Consider the following 20,325-nt stretch of genomic DNA (forward strand, 5'->3'; position numbering starts at 1 on the left):
TGGCTTGGAGTGGCTCTACGTAAAATAACGGGAAATATACTTAAAGGAATACTGATTTCATAATGTTGAATAGAAGCAGAAAAGAAGTTCTCCTTGTCATCTTAGACACTGTAGATAACAAACTTAAAATTTTGTACTCATGGAAATTGTGTTTTTCTAAACTAAGAAAATTAAATGGTATTTAACTTTTCATTTGTGCGTTATATTTGTTTCCAAGGAATGCAAGCACAGATATTTTAAAGACATACTTTTTTTGTTAGAGCTAAAGACTTTTAAATTATCTTTGTACAAATACTTGCAAGCTATGGAAAATTTGTTCCTTTAATTATGTCAGTGTTCCTTTAATTATGTTGTCATAGCTGTGACATGTGAGTTGTTAACGCTCTGTGTAAAGTGCTGCCTTTATGGCTGGACTCATTTTATTAATATTGCTTGTTAACCTTGTTCTGAGGCAAATCATACTATATTGCCAGCTGGGAAAGTGATGGCAAGTTTCTAGCATTTCTTTTATAGCTGATACTTCATAGAGGTTTGCAGCTGTTTTTAGCCAATTTAAAACTAGTGGATGAAAGTCACTTTTTGAATGATCATTTCATGTGTGTGGGGAGATAGAAAAAAAGACAATACTTTTGCACTAAGTTGCTGTCTATGAATTAAGAGATGACTTTCAATAAACATTTTTCCCTTTAATTGGAAAACCGGAAAGTTAAAGAACTCACTAAAGAAGAGCTCAAGAAGGAAAAAGAGAAGCTTGAGTCAAGGAGGGAAAGTAAGCATGAAGAGAGGAAAAGGGGCAAGAAAGAAAAGGAGGATGACCGGAAGGAGAAGAAAATTGCGGATTCAGTTGTCTCCAGGAAAGAGTCTCCTAGGGTTAAAAAGGACAAAGACAAGGAGAAAGCGGGACTAGGTAAAGGTACTAAAGCCAAGGAAAATAGGAAAAAATCAACGAATATCAAGGATTCTTCTGGTAAAGTGGCACCCAAAGACAAAGATGATAGAAAAGCAGGGAGAAGTTCTGCCAAACAGGCACACTTAGCAAAGGGGAGCAACGAGAAGAGAAAGAACTGAAGCTGCAGCAGCATCCCAGGAAGTGGTAACATTCTTCATCGTGATTTGCTGCTGAAGGGCATAGAAAACTTGGTATTGCTCTGGTTGGGGAAGATGTGTCATTTAGCCATTGACTATATTTATTGGTGCTCAACCAAGTAAATTCTTTGAAATTGAGGTACCCGTCTCATGCTTCGAAATTTAAAAGATGAAGCTTTAAAACAATATGTAATAAAAATATGATGTAATAACGTCTGTTTTTATTAACTTATTGATCGTGTATCAGGTAAATGTATATGTGTAATATGAATTGTAATGATTTATTAATACAGAGTATTTTCACTGGAGTTCAGCAAGAATATGAAAATTTTAAATAGTATTTATATGCAACGTGATTTGTAAGTTTCAGGAATGATAAATACTCAGGTAGGTAGGAGTAACGTTACCACCTTCTCTGTTAGCTGTTGTCTTTCTTCCCTCCTTCGCCTTCCTGCTTTCCTGCTTCCCATTCTTCTTCAACTACCCTTTTCCTTCTCCACTTCCTTTCTCCATCCCCTTTTCCTTCCCCCAGCTCTTCCCAGGGCATCCCCTCGGGCTCCTGTGAAGTTGCCTGTGAGTCTCCGTCCCCAGGCCCAGCCAGCGCCATCCCCCTCCCCCGGCCCCCCCTCAGGGGGCTGCTCCTTCCTCAGGCTCTTCCCCATTCAACTCCTTTTCATCTCTCCTCCTGGTCTTTTACCACCTGCTTTACCTCCTTTTTCACCCCCCTCTGCTGCCTCACTCCTCACCCTGCCTCACCCGCTCCAACCATCCCTCCCCCACCTTCTCCTGTTGCCCAGTACTTAGTGTTCACTGTGTTCTGAGAATTCTAGAAACAGTCCTGGATAAAAGAGAATTTTATGTAGAAGAACAATTTTAGAATGCTTATTTATGACATCTTTACAGACTCAGAATAGTTATAGAAAGGCTTTAATTGTTTCAAATTAGGATATACTTTCATTTTATATCACAATTTTTCAGTTATATTGGTGGAATGGCATATATTTTTCATATTTGATTGTATTGTACTTGTTTACCGTTGCTAAGGAGTTGCAAATTTGAGATCAAAATTGAGTTCAGAAAACATTTAATAAAATGAAATTTCTATAAGAAATATATTTCTACAAATGGTCTGTGCTGTTCTACATGAAGTCTTAATTCTGTAACCGTGACTGCTGGTGAAATTCAGTTACTGAATTTGAGAAGAATAACCTGATTTGTTGTAACTGCATCGTAAGTGCTGCCACAAAATTTTTATTTTATTTTTAAAATAATTCTTCACCTTTTTCTTTGAAGAGCCTTTAAAAACAGAGATTTTGGCCTAATTAAAGATATTTGAAATGAGAAGTGAGTGAGTGTTAAGTGCAAATTTTCTAAAAGTATTTGTGTTTTTTGGTTTTTTAATATGCTGGCACCTTTTACTGCTTAAAATCAAGCACCTGTACATTTAGTTGACAAAAATTCCAACAGACATAATAAAATTATCCAGCAAGGGGGCAGGCCTAGAGAATATCTAGTCTAATATCTCTAATCCAATCCTATCATTCTGTTGTTTAAAAACTGAGTCCCAAAGGAATTGTCACATGGGTTAACTTGGGGCTTCCTATGTTGATCAGTCCGGATTTTATTATTTTTATAGTTTGATTATAGGAGCACAGTAAACCACAGTGAATTTTATGGCTCATTTGGTGGCAAATACAGGGGCACTGGCTTGAGGTGAGTAGATCCCAAGTACAGACCTGTAATCAGCTGTTTCCTCCTAGCTCTCTTCTCAGATCTTGACCCTGCTGATTTCTACTTGACTTTATCCTATATGGAGGTGCTACCACTTGATGAGGAAGGTGGCCCTCCAGGGGCCCCAGACACATTTTTCTAGTTTAGCCATCCTTGTACAAAGATGCAGTTTTCTGGGCTGGCCCTGGGAGAAAAGTCCTGGGAGATTCTGGCTGTCCTGGTTAGGCCTGGAAGCATCTGTGACCATTCCTGTAGTTGGGGGACAGACTGGCTCCTGTGCACAAAGCTTTGGGTGTGGGTTGAGGGATTCCCTCTCAAACCACATGAAATGCTTCCTGCAGGAAGGAGTTTCTGGGAGGAGAAGAGGGAGACTCTGAGAACTGGATAGAACGAGAAGCAAAACTATATCCACTGACCACATAAAATTACAATCTTTAAAAAATATATACGGATGTTAGGTCTTGCTAAGATAAATAGATTGAGTTTTTAAATTTATGTATCAAATTTTAAGTGTTAATTTCTGTACAGATGACTTTTTCTTCTCCCTTTTAGAGAAGGGCAGCAAATTATAATGACCTTTACTGAGGGCATTCTAATAATTTTTACCTTGGTTTTTGAAGGACAGTCAATGGCTGTGGGGCATAAAGTACATAAATGCTAAATTCTAAGAAATTAGTGAAAAAAATTTAGACTAACCCTAATCAGCATAAGCATATAAGCATTATCTGTTGCTATTTAATAAAGCACCTGGAAATATTTTAGTTCTATCATTGAGTTTCCCTTTGAATAACAACTCAAGAATTGAATTGAAACTTCTGTCCTAAAATATTAAAAATATTTCAAGAGCTCTTGAGAACTGGGAATTGGCTTACTTTCTTTTTTTTCTTTCCTTCCATTTTCTTCAGTAAATAAAGGTTTCAACTGAATTTTATTGAAAATTGAGGTGACACTTTACTCAGATGCAGTTTTTTACTGTTCACCTAAAAAACTTAGTGGAAATATGCTTTTGGTCATGATTAATGGGTTAATATTATGCTTGCTTTCTCAGTTTTACTTACGTTTTATTCAGTATGTAGTTATTTCTATATTCTGCTGCTTCATATTTTTATGTAAGGATAATTAAAACCAGAAAGGTCACCTTTTTGAAATGTCAACTAAAAACAGGGACAAAAATTATATAACTTGAAGTAGTTGGGAGTCAGAAAAAGTCCTGAAAAGTGAAAATTAAATACTGAGTAGAAATGTATTTTGTTATATCACTAACATTACTTAAGCTACACTAAGAGATGATGCATAGAATTCTAAAAAATGACATTCTTGGCATAATTTTCCTTTGTATGGTAACATTTCCCATGTGAGTAGCAGTCATCGTAAAGACGGTCAGTTTTACAAAAATATTTGAGAGCTTATCAGTTTTTCCAGGAATCTATTATCCTATAGTGTTCAGAATACTTTCTTTGGAAGAACTTTATAATCATTGATATTTTTCCTTCAGTTGTGATGTGTAATTTCTGTGTTTTCATTGGTTAATGGCTTTGTGTGTGAATTTCAGTTATTTCTAACATTGCTTGTAATCAACTATTTGCAATCTTATTTTTTTCAAGATTTTCAGTTTTACTTTATGGATGATTTGCATTGTGTATAGGCGGTCCCACAGCATTTCAAAATGAGGGAGAGACTGGTAAAGAAATTGACATAAATCTGTTAGCATGAAAGTTTGAATTAATCCCGGGGAATTAATTCTGCCAGAGATTGGCTCATAGAGAGTATTTTGTAGTGTTATGGCCTGTGTAGCCATCCAACTTTGTAACTTCAGAGGTTCTCATAATGATTACTTGGGTAGTAGGGACTCCCTGTATATACTTCCATTAGAAAACAAAGAAAGATAGCAAACAAGTATGATTTTAAATGTTAACGGTTTGGGAATTCCCTGGCGGTCCGGTGGTTAGGACTCTGTGCTTCAGTGCAGGGGGCACAGGTTCCATCCGTGGATGGGGAAGTGAGGTCCCACATGCTGCATGGCCAAAGGAAACAAAATTTTTTTAGTGATTTAAGTTAACTATAAATGTCATTTTCCATGAAATGGGTCTGCTGATTTAGTCTGTGTCTCCAGACTTTTATTCCTTTCTCCTGTGTCTTCCACTGTTCCTTCTGTTAATGCCCATTGGTAACAATTCTCCAAATCGGTTACTCAGTTCACTATAAAATGCATCTTGGAAATGCTGTTTTTCTCTCCTTTCCCTCGAGGTGATTGTGCGTGAGTGGCTGGTACGTTGTTAGCACTCGTGCTTCCCTTTCTTTTGTCAGAATAATGGTAATAATTCTACCAAGTTGTTTCAGTCAGTTGTTAAAAGTTTGGAAGCACTGTGGCTATGATTCCCATTCCTTTTATCAACGGATTGTGAGACAAATAGTTAAGTTCTTTATTCTTTGTAACTAACGTATCATTGTAAAATGGGTGTACTGGGTCCTACTTTGTTTTACTGAGATCATTGAACGGGCAAATAAAAGTAATTCTAAATGTGACATATGTATAAAACTGCAAGAATGCTTAGTTATTAAAGGATACTGCTACAACATGGAAGCACAAGATGTGAAATGTAAAGCCTAGAGAAAAGTTATGAAGAAGTAAAGTGTAGTCTTAAGTATATGGTATAATTGAGAAATTTCATACCCAGTCTAAGTGTGAAAAACTTATTTATAAGTTTGCTTTGTACCCACAACACGTTTTTCTGTAGAAGCGATTTTATGGTCTTCAGAGGTTTTTCCATCCAGTCCACAAAAACCTATTCAATTCCTAATTTCCAGTTCTGCAAGTCTCGGTGTAACTATGTTTCTATGGAAAAAGCATTCATCATTCTTCCTCAGGATATTAGGAACACGTTTAGATTTACTTCTAAGTATTTTCCAGAATTCTTTTGGTTACATGTGTGAATCCATTCCACTTAGCTTACGTGGACCAAAAACATTGATTGGCTCACATGACCGTAAAGCCCAGGGGTAGTTGTGCTTTTTGTCTTTTGGTTATGCTAGCTCTGGGTGCTCAGACAGTGGTCTGGACCTCTCTCTCCATCTTTGGGCTCTCTCAGGAGGTGGCCTTCCTTCTCAGGCAGCCTGGAGTCCCCCGTGCTCATATTTATTCCTAATTCTTACAGAATGGGGGATGGGGTAACCAAGCTGTGACTGCAAGACCAAGGGCATGCGAGTGCCACCCTTAAAACTGGGATGATGGAGAACCAGTCCCTCAACGAAATCAGTGCTCTTTTACCGGGAGAAGGGGGGCTGGGTGCGGGGCAGGCCACACGGTGAATATTTATACCCTGTATTTCATCCGCACCAAAGGCAGGCACTTCTGGAACTGTTTTCCCCTTCTCTCCTCCTCACCCGATGCCTCCTGCTGCCGCCCAGATATGAAGGGTTGAACGGGATGAGCCTGAATGGGTATCTCAGAGTTAGAGGCCTGGGAATAGAGAGAACTCATCCCAACCCTTGGTCAACAATAACTTTAGGCAGTTAGAGGAATGTAAGAGAATATGCCATTTGATAAATACTGCCATTTAGTTATCAGGTGAGTTAGGTTTATTTTGTTAAACTCTTTACATTTTCCCCTGGTTCTGTCTAAAGAGAAAGTGTTCGTTCTTAGGAAACTGAAGGGTGAGTATTATATAGCAGACCCAGAAGGCTTATTCTCATGCAAATCTTGTTCGGGGTACTTGGAAAAAATCCTCAGTAACAATCTTTAGTGTCAGGGCCTACCTTCTCCATTTGCCTGAGGATAAAACCACATGAACTAGATGTTTATTACTGGTTTGGGATGTCATTTTTACGTAGAAATCAATTTCTGCAAAAGCTTCCATTTTCTAAGCCCTACAGAGCAGAAAATCATCTATTTTTCTTTGTTCTCATTTCATACCTCATTTGATTTCACTTCATGTATGTATTTATCACTGTTTATTAGCATCTCTACATCGTAGAGGTCTGTCACTTCTTCCTTGCCTCAAATATTTCTTCTCTAAGATTAGAGGAAGGCATATACTTAAAGTTTCTGTGTTGTTTTTGATAATGAAATAAAGACCCACATGCTGTGTCATCTCTATTTCCCATTTATTGGTTCGTTGAAGAAATATTCAGAGTGTCTGCAGTGTATTGGGGGCTGTTCTAGGCCCTGCGGATACAGTCTCTACAATGAAATGCTCTGAGATAAACAGGAGATGGAGAAAAAATAAACTGGACTATTGTCTGTCCTGCCCACTTCCCCTCTGCGTACAACACGCTCCCACTGTGGTGGGCTGCCTTCTGCCTCTCTTGCAGTATCCAGCTAAGTCATCACATCTGTCCTCACGTTCTCTGATCCTCCCAGGTGGTTGGATTGTGTGCCTTGCAATTATCATGCTCTTCACTTTGCTTCTTTCTGGGACTTTGTTATTAGACTATGATTTATGTCCAGTACCTATCATAGTAACTGACATTAACAGGCATTCAATGGATGTTTATTGAATGGTTAACATATAAAGTAGATAATTAAAATATATTTCAGGTCTGTATACACTGTTAGTAATATTAGAAAGGTGAAAAATGTTTAAAAAAATTTTGTTAAGGAAAATCCCGGAAGCTTTTTCATTAATTGTTTTAACCACCTTGTAAGTTGCCTTAAGCTTTGTTCATGTTGTTGTGAGTATGTGTGCAAGGCAGGCGGGAGGGAGAGGTAGATTTGTTTCTTTAGAAGAAATAAAGGAAAACATTAACTGATGGGGAAGATGTGTATTTTCTGGGTTTAAATTATCTCATTTAATTCTTAAAAGCCTTCTAATGAGTTACTATTTTATCCGCTTTCCATACTTGTGGAGACCAAAGTTGTAGCAGTGGTAATGTGTTCAAGATGGGATTCAAATGGATTCAAAGGCAGCGCTCTTGGCTGCTGTTCCTAAGCTCCTACACATGGTCTCCTGTTGTGAGATGTTAAACTGAGTCCACTCCAACCCCATCTTTGTGGAGTCCCTCCATTGGTCCTGAAACCAGGCTCTTAGGAATCTTTCTGGCAGTGTTTGATTCTTTTGAGATTTATGTCATCCTCTTCCTGAAGCCTGTCTGTCCACCTTGGGTCACGTGAAAATGATTTGAATCTGGAATGGCTCTTACTGTGTGTCAGGGAAGCTCTTATAGTTCCTGGCAGTAGGGCTGCTCTTGGGATACCTGCCAGGATTGTACCTGCTGATTATACAAGCCAAGAACAACAGCAAGGATTAGCATGGCCAGTTAGTACGGGTGCCTTTGTGGTTTATTGATTTCCCAGAATGGGAAGAAAATCCACTTATTCTTTCCCATTATGGTCAGGTGTAGTTGGGTAGCAGTGAATGAAGTAAGCTGATACTAGGCTACAGTAATTGTATCAGGTAATTAAATTTGCTATGAATGGTTGATTTTAAGTGCTCACTTCATTTACTTTTTATAACTTACTCCATTTTTTAATTACAATTGGAAGAAAATTTATACATTTATTAAATGTAAACATTTAAAAAAAATTTTCCTAATTTGTCTCATGTGCTCAAAGAGCTGAAAACAAGGTGTGTTTTAAGGGAACTAGTTGGTTTTCCAAATCATGCAGGAGCTGTCGTGGTTGACGTGCAACGTTCGTTCAACCCTAGATAATTACTGTCAAACAGTTGTGGTCATCCTGCTGCTCTTGCCAGTTTAGGAATGGAAGTGGGTTCTGGTTCTGACTGTTAAAACTGAAAGGGAAGAATGGTGAGAAGTTCCAGGAAGGATTTCCTCAAGCCTAAGAGAAGCAGAACAAGAGGTGGTCCTTTGCTTCTGGACATCATCTTGTCTGAAAGAGGAGCTTGCAGCTGGGAGAGCCCGGATTGCCACCCTGAAGATGAAGCCAGGGCTGAGAGCCAGCCCACCTGCTGTTAAGTAATAAACTTCCTTCTTGCTCAAGCCAGTGTGAGTCGGTGTTTTGTTGTTTGCAGCCACATCAGCATCAGAACCGATACATTCATTTCATAACCTGATTTTGAAGATTCATTTCAGAGCTGTATCCTTGCCATGTGTACCTCATAATAAATCCAATTTGAAAACCTTTCATTTGCCTTATTTTATTTATTTTTCTTGTTTAATTTTTGTTTACTTTTTGCCTAAAATCTTGTATGAGACATGGATTTACTACTATTTTCTGGGGAATACTTCATGGATTCATGGATTAAAATGGACTTGGGTAACAGAAAAAATTTTGGAAACATCACAGTAAAAGCTTCCACATGGGTTATCAAAACAATAAGAATTATTCTAAAATGTGTTTTTGTTAAATATTAGGAAGTTTATAAGGGTCTGGGGAAAGAGATGTGTTAATGCGATCTTCAGCTTCTTTGAAGTTTACAAAATATTTTTGCACTGATTTCACCTCTGGAAAATAGCTGTGACCAGGTATTAGTACATTTACAATTCAGCTGCTGCTTTGGACAGAAAAGAAAGCTACTCAATATTTTCTCTTGTTATGCGCTTCTGCTTTCTCCCGTTGTTTTTCACGTTTTACAATGTCAATTTTAGAGACAAATAGCTCCCAGCTGATTTAGAGAAAGCTGTTTATTAGGGGCATCGTGGGTCTGAATATTGATGTACTAGTTGTTTTCAAGCACTTTTAGGATCAAAATTTTTTTCAAATGAAACTTTTCTCAGAATCCAGTAAGAACGGGATTTTCAGGCAGCTTAAATCTTTATTGTTTGATGGGGGAATATTTAACTGCTTATTGAACCCATGGAGCACAGTTTTGAAAGCCTGCTACAGATGGGATTCGTGAAGAATGACCCTGTAATTTTTCATCCAAACTGAGATGCTTTTGAGAGTGAAGTCATTTTACCAGGACAAAAGACAAACCAGACCGTCCGGGTAAATTAGGCTTGTGGTACTGAAATGGTGGATGCTGCTAGAGCACAAATAGGCATCTCGTTGGTAAATAGTAGCAGGGAAATTGATGTGAGTCCGCCTTGCCTCCTCTACAGCCCTAAGCCTCGCTGGTGCAGCTATAGCCTTGGCCCTGCAGAGAGTCTGCAGCCCTTTAAAGAGCAGAGCAGTCACACACGGGGTGTGCTCAGCCCTTTTGCAGCAGTTTGTTGAGCACCTGCTATGTACCAGGTGTTTTCTGAGATGCTGAGAGTGCAAAGATAAATGATTCTGAAGACTCAAAGTTTAGCCTGTTCATTCAGCAGAACTTGGCCGTAAGTCCATACCTGTTCCAGTAATAGTTAAGAGACGTAAGCATGGCTTATTTAAGTGGAAAAGGTCATGGGAATTTTCAGCCCTGAATTTGGAATTTGAAATGAGATGTTTTAATAAACCTTCATCCCTTACCCCCGTGCCCTGAAAGTGAACTACAGTTAGGGTCTGTGCCTATTTGTGTATGCTTTCTCAGGAATCTATAGTTAGGAGTAGAACACAACTCTATGTATTGGTGTTTGTTTTCTAACGTTAGGTTTTTTGGCTAGGTCGTATCAGAAATAAGTAACTAGAGGAAATATAAATGATGAGGTGGGATCCTGTGAATCTGTTTCAGTGTCTTTTTAGGATTTGGGAGGGGATGGTGGGAGGGTGTTTTTGTCAGTGGGAGAAAAATGAAGAGATATAGAAAAGCGAACAATAAGGGAAAATATAAAGAACCAAAACAGAAGAGTAAGTGACACTGAAATGAGGATTTTCCAGACTGCAATAGCATATCTCCAATGAGTTGTATAAAGCTGCTTAAGATTAGAAAAGACCTCTCAGTTCTCTCCTGACCTTTTCATTCCAGCTATTGACATGCAGAACACATGCTCTTTAGTAGCTACTCTTGGTACAAGATTCTCGGTGGGGTAGCAAAGAGCCCAGGGTTTGGTAAATGGAATTGTCAGGCTCATGACAGTCTAATTTAGTTTTCTAAATAGCTGTATTTAATTGAGGATGTACTTTAATGTGCTACATATAAAATATCAAAGAACTAGCAGTATAATAGATTTTAGACCAGCATTGACTTTAAAAATCATCTTTCATATTAATTTACCCCGATGTCTTATTTTCCTTAAGACAAAAAAGGAAAAACATAACTTTTTCCGTATTTTTTTATGGAATAATATTGCTCATAAATGTTACCTTTAGAAGATTGTACATAGTGACTTATGTATTATTTCCTCTCATATTTAACTATAGTTTTCAAGAAGAATAATTAATTATATATAAATCAAAATATGGAGTACATGCAAATAACAGTAGAAGGTTCCAGAGTCTCTTAATTGTCTTATTGCTGAATTCGGAGTCCAAGAGTTAGAAGCTAATTAGTCACTTACGAACACGAGAGGAGACTGAACTCATACTGAATTGGCAAGTTCAGATACGGCTTTTTATTTTACTTTGCCTATTGTTTTAGTGCCTATATTTTAGAGATTTGTGAATATTCACACAATGATTTATTATTATTTTTTAAATGAAAAGTTCATTTAGGCAAAGAGATGTTAAAGGCCCAGGTGAAGTTAGAGAACAAACTATTTTCCTACTTCAGTTTTTAAGCATATCAACATTTTCCTGTAATATAAAGTCTTGGAAACTTTGAATTACTGGCAGTATTGATGAAGTGTTTGGAAACATTATTTTACTTGGTTTAACGTGTCAAAATTTTTTTAAAAAAGAAAGAAAACCTTAAGTTAACTTTGTGAATAAAAATGCAGGCTTTAAAGAAAGATCTGCTCCAAAGCCAACAGTCCCACCAGAAGAGGCCGAGCCGTACCCTTGGCTGGAGGATCAGGTCCTGGAGGGGCCAGGTAAGCTCTCCTCTAATTCTGACTGCTTGCACCTCAGCTGCCAGGTATCCCAGGTAGCAGTGTCCACAGTCATGTTATACCCATCATTTTGTTTCACAATGTTTGCAGAATAATGAAATGCTTTCTCTGTCTTCTGAAATTTTATAGTGAACTCTGTTCTTTTCTAGAAAAAGTTTATACAGGATCGTTTTAATTTTTGAGCTCAAGAATCCAAGGCACAGAGGAGGTTTCTCCTTGTCTGAACATAGTTAGAAACATTGTGAACTAAATGCTCTGTTTCTTGATTCCAAGTCCAGGACTACTGTGCCATATTACATTGAAAGTAAAATTACACATGTACCGTTGCACTAGTTTTGTCACATTATTTAATAGAGGAGGTCTACGGTGTTTCCAGTCTTTTTAATATGAGTCTCCTGTCTGCAACAAAAGGCTTCTCAGGCCTCCGTGTGATCCTCTGTGCAGCCTGTTTTACATCTGCATGAATTCATAGCTCATTTCAAGTATTTCCCCAGTCACTCAAGGGCCTGTGACCCATAGGATGAAGACTCCTGAAGTCTCTTAATAAATTGGTAAATGAAATTTGGTTCCATTACTATCATTTCCTATTCGTGCTTTGAGTTTTGTTGCAAAGTACTGTTTAATTTCTGTACATTTTTCATTTACCCAGTAGTTCTCAAAAATTTGGTTTCATCTTGCCACCTATTGGAAGTGTTAGGTATGACATTGCATATTTACTGGCAACTTTATTACTGAGTCCAGGTGGTATCAATACTTGGGCTGACTTTATCACTAGGTACTGGTGAATACTGTTTGATTTACCTTCCTTCCTTTTACTAAAAATCAATATGTTGCTCTTATTTTTTGTTATTGCTCAAATAATCCCAGGAGAATTTCCTGTCTCTCTCCCATTCCTGTAGAATTGCGGTAATCATACCATGGCTTCAGAGCAAGAGTGATTTTTTCTTTTTTCTTTTTTTAAGGTTTATAATTTGAATGTATATTTGGATTTAGCACCTCAGTTTTACTTTGTGCTAGATTAATCTATAATTTTAAAAAATCTTAGTTTTCAAAGCTGGTACTTACTCCGAAATGTACTATTTGCTTTCTCTCCTCCTTGTTTTATTCTTTGTTCATATTACTCTTTGCATATTACTGATAACTTGTCCTCCTAAGTCCTTCAGTTATCACCTCATATCCTTTTCAACTTCTTGGTGATATTTGATTTAGTTTAAATGTTGCCTTCTCAACCTTCCTCTTACCTAGGTCTTTACCTTCTGTCTTCTCTGACTACCCACTATTCTATAAACAGAGGTACATATCTTTCATTAAAACACAATGAAATAACCACCCCTTTGATCCCCACAGTTCTCTCCATCTGCCTTCCAGTCTCTCTCCTTGTACTGGCTACACTTTTGAAAGAAGAATTTGCAGTTGCTTTTTTGCCTTATCTACACTTAGTCTTTAACTCACTGCAGGCTGGGTGGGGTTTTTTTTTTTTTTTTTTTTGCCTTTACTCAACTTCCCCAGGGGAAAGGAGGGCATCAGAGACTCGTGGAAAGATTACACAGCATGGCGCAGTCACCAAATTCTAAGCCGGTGCTGGTAGCAGATGATTTTAGAGAGGCGTGTGAAGGCTAGATTGTGGAGGTCTTGCATTTCCTTCTGGGGCTTCAAGGAACTTAGATTTTCATCTGTTCAGGGAGAGGAAGCCATTAAAGGGTTTAAGAAGAGGAACAGAGTGCCAATCTCTACTTCTCTTTACTCACATTATATTTTCTGTTGCTGTCAGCAGTTGTAAAACTGGGAACTCTGCTAGGAAGCTATCGTGGGCATTGTGTGAGGGAAGAACAGAGATTGGGAAGGTCTCCTGTAATTCTGTGAGAATATGTATAAAAGTAGTTTGTGAAATATCAACATCTATAAAAATAGAAGGCACTCTGTGCTTTAGAAATGGTTTTGTAGTATAATTAGCATAGTAGAGTCTTACACTTTTTTCAGTCTGAAGTTCAGATTAACTTATTCTGTTTTTGTCACTGAAGATTAGTTTGTCAGTATAACTGATGTCGTTGGCATTATCTCATTTGATGGCATTCATGATACTAAGTCTGGTGCTACTTCTGTTTAGTGAACATAGATGACGTCTGTTAGACGGAAAATTTATAATAGTGTCAATGTAATTATAGCTTCTTGTTTGTTGTATGATATTGCAATAAGCCTGATAATCCGATAAGCACCACAGTGTAGTCGCAATGTCATTACTAACGTTGTTCACGTCTGTAATTTACATTATGACAGATGTGACTGTCAGATGAGGTTCTCCAATGCTGAGAGGATTGTCTTGTAAGGTCTTCTACTCACGCTTCCTGACACCTTCTGGGAGCAGGCAACCAACCATCCCAGCCCTCATACCAGCCAGGGAGCCCTTTCTCCTGACTATTGGGAAAGACAGTGGTTGACCATGTACTTTAATTTTATTGACCTCTTCCTCCACATTTTATCTTTGTTTCCCAGTACTTCCTTTTCTGAAAGCTTTGCCCTTCCCATTTGCTTTTTCTATCGTTAGTGTGAATTTTGTTAACTAGAAACTGAAATAATTTTGCTCTGAGTGAGGTTTTTTTTTTAAAGAGAAATCTGAACCCGAGTTAGTTTCCTATGTTTTAAAATCTTATGAAGTTGTTTAGCGTTTATATCTGCTGTCAAAATAAACCCAACTTTAAATATCTACCCTATTTGCCAACTTAAAAAACGGGCTAAGCTGATAGGAAAAGGGTACACAGTTGATTAGTCCAATATATTCATTTTAATGTGTATATGGGGAGGCCATATCTCATGTTCTACATTAATGTCTAGATTTTTTCTACTTAGTTATGTTTTAATTATTTTAGGGCTTCCGAATATTGAGGATGAAGTACAAGAACAAGTTCAGTCACTTCTTGATGAAACGGTATACGCAGAACATGGTATGAATTAAAATCTGTGTTTCATGCATTACTAAAATAATGGTTAATTACCTTAAATGACTTGGACATTATTTTGAACTTTAAATAATAGTTAAGTGGGCTTTTAAAAAAGCTACTGGAGGACAAGGATTTCTAAAATAACACTACACTCATTTTATTTTACCCCATTTTATTGTTAAGAGAATAAGCAAACAGAGACCAGTGATACATCAAGAACACATACCTCAGCAGCCGGGAGGAGGGGATAGAACAGAACCAAGCGAGCTGTAATGGGCTCTCCTGGAGCTGTCTTCAGCCCTCAAATTATACTGAATGCTTGGGTGGCCGCCACAGCAAAAAAGGGGAAACTTTAAGTTATGTGGGTCACATTACTAGAGAAGAAGTAAACATGCTATTTACTTAAAGAATCTAAAAAGTTTCTTATGTTAAGTTCTGTACAGAGAATATTAAATGATACTATAGAAACCAGTGTTTTTAAGATTTTGTAAGACTGTTTCTTGAAGCATCTGTTGATAAAAGCACAGAATCTAACCCCAAAATGTAACAAGGATTTTGAAGAGGGCAGAACACGTGGTGTCCTGATACTTCCGGTGGTTTGGTGTGAGCTGAAGGTAGTCCTAGAGGAAAACAATAATGTTTCTTAAAAACAGACAGAATTCCCTATCATTTAACTTGGGCTTTTGCAGGCCAGCTAAAGTATCTTACTCAGTCTTAGGTATTTGGGGGTTAAATGTAAAGCATCCCATCCAGCTCCATCTGTGCTCCTTTGGGGAGACCAGCTTTGGCTGCGTTGTAGATTTTTGCCCTGGGCTGCTAGGAGTCTAGGAGCCTGTGTCCTTTTATTACCAGTTTCTTCTCAGCTAGAAAAGCTACTTCACCTGAGCGTATCTGCCTGTATAAGCAAACGCAGGCTTTCCCTTCCTATATCTTTTTTTTATTTTTTATTTTAACCTAACACAAGGATGATGTAATCTCAATACATGATTGATTTCAATATGTTGAGGTAGGTGCTGTGATGGTGAAACACGTGATGCTATGTGGGGTTAGCAGAGGCTTCCTGGGGAAAATGACATACTGATTTAGGAGCTGGAGAATGGTGTAGTGCTTTGCCAGGCAAATGCTATGAGTAAAGAGTAATGTTTAAGCAAAGGGCATGGCATGTGTGAAAGTCCAGAGGTCAAAAGGGTCTGAAGTGAGGTGGAGGGATGAAGGGAAGGGTGTTTTTACTTGATTCTAAGAGGAGTTGGAACCATTGGAGGGTGGGAAGGAGTGTTGTGTATTCTGTCAGTGTGAAAAATAAGGTGAAGGAGATGTCAGCAGGGAGATCAGATGGGAGGTGGTACCCGTGACCCAAGTGAGTCGAGATGGTTGGTCAAACTAAATTTCACCAAAGGTTCCCAAGGTAGGGGAAGAAGGAAGTGAAGGATGTGGTAGACATTTAGGTGGGTGGGTGCAGGATGCCAGACAGGAGAGAGGAAGCCAGGCTAGCATTGGATTGTGTTCCTTGGACCTCTTCTTTATCAAGACTTTCTCCTTAGAAAATCACAGGCCATGACTTTAAATATTATTTAAATATTAAATATTGCTTCTGAATATGTATCTACGGCCCTCACGCTCATCTAAGCTCCTGGACTGTCTAACTGCATATTCTTATCTCCATTTGTATGTTTTATCTCAGACTTAAAATGTTCCTAAAACTGAATTCGTGATTCCTTTCCATCTCACAGCTCGCCTGCTCACCTGCAACAATGTTTTACTCTTATTCTAGTCTTTAGTTAATGGTCTCCCTATCCACTTAGTTGCTTAAGCTAGCATCCTGGGAGTTTTCCTTGATTTCTCTCTCCTCTTTTCCCCTCATATGTAATCCATCAGCCAATCCCTTCAGCTTTGCCTCCAAAACGTATTTTGACTTCTGCCGTGTGTCAGCTACCACCATCCCCTCTTCCCATCCACTTGGGCCCCTGTTTCCATCTTTGCTCCTCTGCACCCCCTGTTTGATGTGGCCGAGCCCACTGTGCCTTGTCTGGGCCTGGCCTCTCTCCCCTTGGTCACTTTTCTCTAGCTCACCTGGCCTTCCCTTTTTTCTTGGTCATTGCCAGACCTGTCCCTACCGTGGGGCCCTTAACTTGCTCTCCCTTCTGTTAGTGTGTGCGTGTGTGTGTTCCAGTCTTCACATCTTATCAGACCAAACTTGGCCTCCCTGACACCATCTCTGGAGTAGACTCTCTGTCCCTGTTATTCTGTATCTCACTGTCAGGTTTGGGTCCTGCAGTTGCATTTATAAGCTGTGTGGCTTTAGTCAAGTTCTTCAAGCCTCTCATACTTCAAAGTGGGATAATTGCTATCTCATAGGGTTGGTGCAGCAGCTGCAGGAAGGCATGGCAGTGCCTCCGGTGAGGTCCAGCAAACTCTCAGGAGACTGTTTTCCTCACGGCAGGCTGTCCCTGGGCCGTGGAGACTCACAGACAGTGTACGGTGCTCAGTTGGTCTCCCTATGAGAGCAGGGGCTTCCGTTGAGTAGATGGCTGAAAGAGCTCAGTCCCACTCACATAAAAACTGTAAAATTAGACTGAGTAAATGAGAGTAAGGGAAAAGGAACATGGCAAGAAGAAAAGAAGAAAAAGAGTTGTACGGTTAGTGACAGGAAGAATTGGTGATTGGTTTGCTGAGAAGCAGAAAATCTCAAATGAGGAGAAACAAGATAGCAGGCTGTGATGAGAAGACAGAAGACAAAAAGTATCGACAGAAAAGGGCCTAATAGTCCAGCAACACCTGAGAACATCACTGGGCCACACCAGAAGTAAAGTGACCAAGGACTCTGTCCTGCAGTGTGTGTGGGGGGTAGCTCCGTAGCAGTAGAAGTAGTAGTATTGTTATTACTGGGATGATGATGGTAAAAATATTAACGACAGCAGAAGCAGCACAGCAACAATAAAACCTAAATACTTATTATGGGCCAGGCTTTTTTCTAAGTGTTTCAGTCCTCACAACAATGCTGTGAGTAGGTACTCTTATTGTTTCTTTTTTATGGAAGAGAAATCTTAGGCACAGAGTCATTAAGTAACTCTCCCAGGGTCACACAGCTGGTCTAGGGACAGACCTGGATCTGGAGTCAGATATTCCAGATCGCACACTCCTAGAGCAATACTGCACTGCACACCTGAGTCTAGTTCCCTTGAGTTCTCTCGTTTAAGGGCTACATCCAGAGCATCCTCTGCTCGAGGCCATGGCAAGTTACTACTGGGAGAACGTCTTACACCGTGATGACAAGCTAACCCATGTGGCAGTGGAGTCATGCAGCATGTCCAGCGTCTACACAAGAGAAGCAGAATGGTTCAGTGTATCGTGAAAGTCTCAGAAGAGAAAATGAGCATCTTAGCATAACTTAAAGGCTAAACATAGGAACCTTTAGAAGCAAAGTATAATGCAGCTGAACTAATGCGGATGACGGGGCATACGGTTTAGCTGGTGGCCTGATGTTCTTTGTAATAGAATATTTGCAGAGAGTTACTTAAGATTGTTACGTGGAATTTTACGTCAGTTCTCAGTGGAAGGTTGCAAGGTGACCTTTCCTCTGACCTAGTGATAACTGAAGAGGCAAATATAGTAAGAATTCTGAATTCATTTATTCACTTATTAAATACGTATTGAGAACTTCCTATGGCTAGTCATGGCCCCAGGGGCTGGGCATACTTAGTCACCAAAATATGTGAGGTCCCTGTCCTTGGTGAGTTTATGTTCTAGTGAGAGAAGACCTGTTACCCCCTCGGGTACACTAGCCCTTGGCCAGAGAGAGGACAGAGTTTCAGCATGTGCAGTGGCCCAGAAAAGGGGCGGGGCATGCCAAGCAGCTGAAGTGGGTATGTGGCAGCCTTTCAGTTGGGGTGTCTGTGTCTGTGTGGGCTGCTGCCTGGGGCCCTTGCTATAGACCTGTGTCACTTTGTTCATTATCATTGTTCAAGGAGAGGACCTACACCAAGAACAGGATGGAGCAGCAGGAGAACTACAGCCCGAAGACGGTATCTTTGCAGAAAGTGATACAGATGACAGATACCAACCTGTGGGGACTGGAGCAGTGCATGAAGGTAGAACACAATTTTTTGGTTTCAGAATAAAACACAATAGGTAATTTGTAATTACGATTATTGAAGTTTTCTTAAACACCTTTAAAACCAATATTTAGCTTTTATCTAAAGTTTTTTTTTTTTAAGTTGAAAACTTCAGTTAAAATCAGTCTTTTCCCTAAAATAAATAGATATCCCAATTTTTTAACTCAAAGTACGTTAGGGGAAATTCTAAGGATACATACATTTCTTATAGGATGTAAGTGAAATCCTTCAGCACATTTACTTTTACTGTACTCTCCTTCCTAGAGTACCATTTGTTGTAAGAAATTCAAACGACTGATGAAATACTGACCTTGATAATCTATCACAGGCTCTTGTTCTAAAATAAACTCTATTACTACAGTGGGTAGAATACAGTTCATAGCCTAGGCATTGGCAAACTTTTTCTGTAAACGGCCGGCCGGTCAATATCTTAGGCTTTGCGGACCATGCAACCTCTGTCCCAACTACTCATCTCTGCTACCACGGTGCAAAAGCAGCCCTGGACGATGCCTAATTGGATAAGTGTAGCCGTGTTCCAGTAAAATTTTAATTAGAAAGTCAGGAGGCAGGCCCAATGTAGACTACATATGGACCACAGTTTGCTGACATCTGTGTATAACAATATTTTAAATTAAATGCTGGTTATTTAAATATCAGTTGAGTAGTTTACTTTGTATTATTTGCAATAGGCAAGTCAGAATTATTGCTATTCACTACTGACATATAGAAAAATTTTTATTCGTATACTTATTGCTCTGCTCTGCTTTAATGTGAGGCTACCATGATTATTTGGAGCCCTGCTGAGTTAAGTCCACATGCTTTGTTCTTGTGGTATCTATTCTCTGTACTCTTTTCTTAAAGTAGTCCTTTAAAACCTTAGTGGTTTTAAGCCACAAGTTTTGTACTCTGACGATTTTTGTCATTTTATTTACAATATATAAATGATATCATTTTATACTTAAAATGAGTGCTAAGGGAACCTTGTTTATTTAAGAGGGATGTTGTATTTCTAAAGAGTGATACAGGAAAACAAGCCTATGCTGAAACCGGGGAGTGGTTCGTGGCACCAACACAAAGTGAACAGTTACATGACGCACCCCGCTGTGTAGTAATCGTCAGAGTCTGTAGGACCCATGTAACAACACAGCACCACCGGCCGCCGAGGGTCTAGACTGGAGGTGCCTGGTAGGGTTCAAGGGTTATCTCAGCCTAAGTTGAGTTCGGAGACCGGACAGAATGGTAAGAAACAGGCGGTAGATCGGATCCGCAGTGCTAGTCAAGGTAGGAAGGTCTGGAGCCATAGGGTCGTGGATTCAGAGAGACAACCTCTGATGAACATGATCCACTAAGATGGGCTGGTATCCCACCACACCACTTCAGATCCTGGCTGCATTTTAGTATCCCCCGGGGAGCTTTTAAAAGAATTCCGGTGACCCACCCTGATCAAAGTGAATCAGAGTGTTTGGGGTACGGGGCCCCCAAAATGGACGATTATAAAAGCTCTCCAGGGGATACATAATTGCTGCCAGTGTTGAGCCCAGGTATGGTTCAGCTGTTTCCTGTCTCCTGGGCCTCCCCTCACTTCCTGCTCTGCTGTGTCTGCACGGGTTAAGGCTTGTGCTCAGAGCCAGCGGGAATCAGGCAGAACACAC

General features: G+C 39.3%; 1 protein-coding gene across 12 annotated transcripts in view; it reads left to right on the top strand.

Moving 5' to 3' along the window:
* Positions 1–20,325, top strand: part of ASPH (aspartate beta-hydroxylase) — a 217,937-nt gene that overhangs the window by 51,018 nt on the left and 146,594 nt on the right. For 8 of the 12 annotated variants that reach the window (XM_067712242.1, XM_067712238.1, XM_067712243.1 and 5 more), the window contains 3 exons: positions 11,512–11,604; positions 14,490–14,564; positions 18,527–18,649. In XM_067712242.1, the coding sequence (XP_067568343.1) occupies positions 11,512–11,604; positions 14,490–14,564; positions 18,527–18,649 (291 nt within the window). Of the gene's footprint in view, positions 1–706; positions 8,759–11,511; positions 11,605–14,489; positions 14,565–18,526; positions 18,650–20,325 lie in introns of those variants that run through there. The other 4 variants (XM_067712240.1, XM_067712247.1, XM_067712248.1 and 1 more) reach the window with 2 other exon arrangements.

Source organism: Pseudorca crassidens, chromosome 17, assembly GCF_039906515.1.
Source record: "Pseudorca crassidens isolate mPseCra1 chromosome 17, mPseCra1.hap1, whole genome shotgun sequence".
NCBI classification, from domain to species: Eukaryota; Metazoa; Chordata; class Mammalia; order Artiodactyla; family Delphinidae; genus Pseudorca; species Pseudorca crassidens.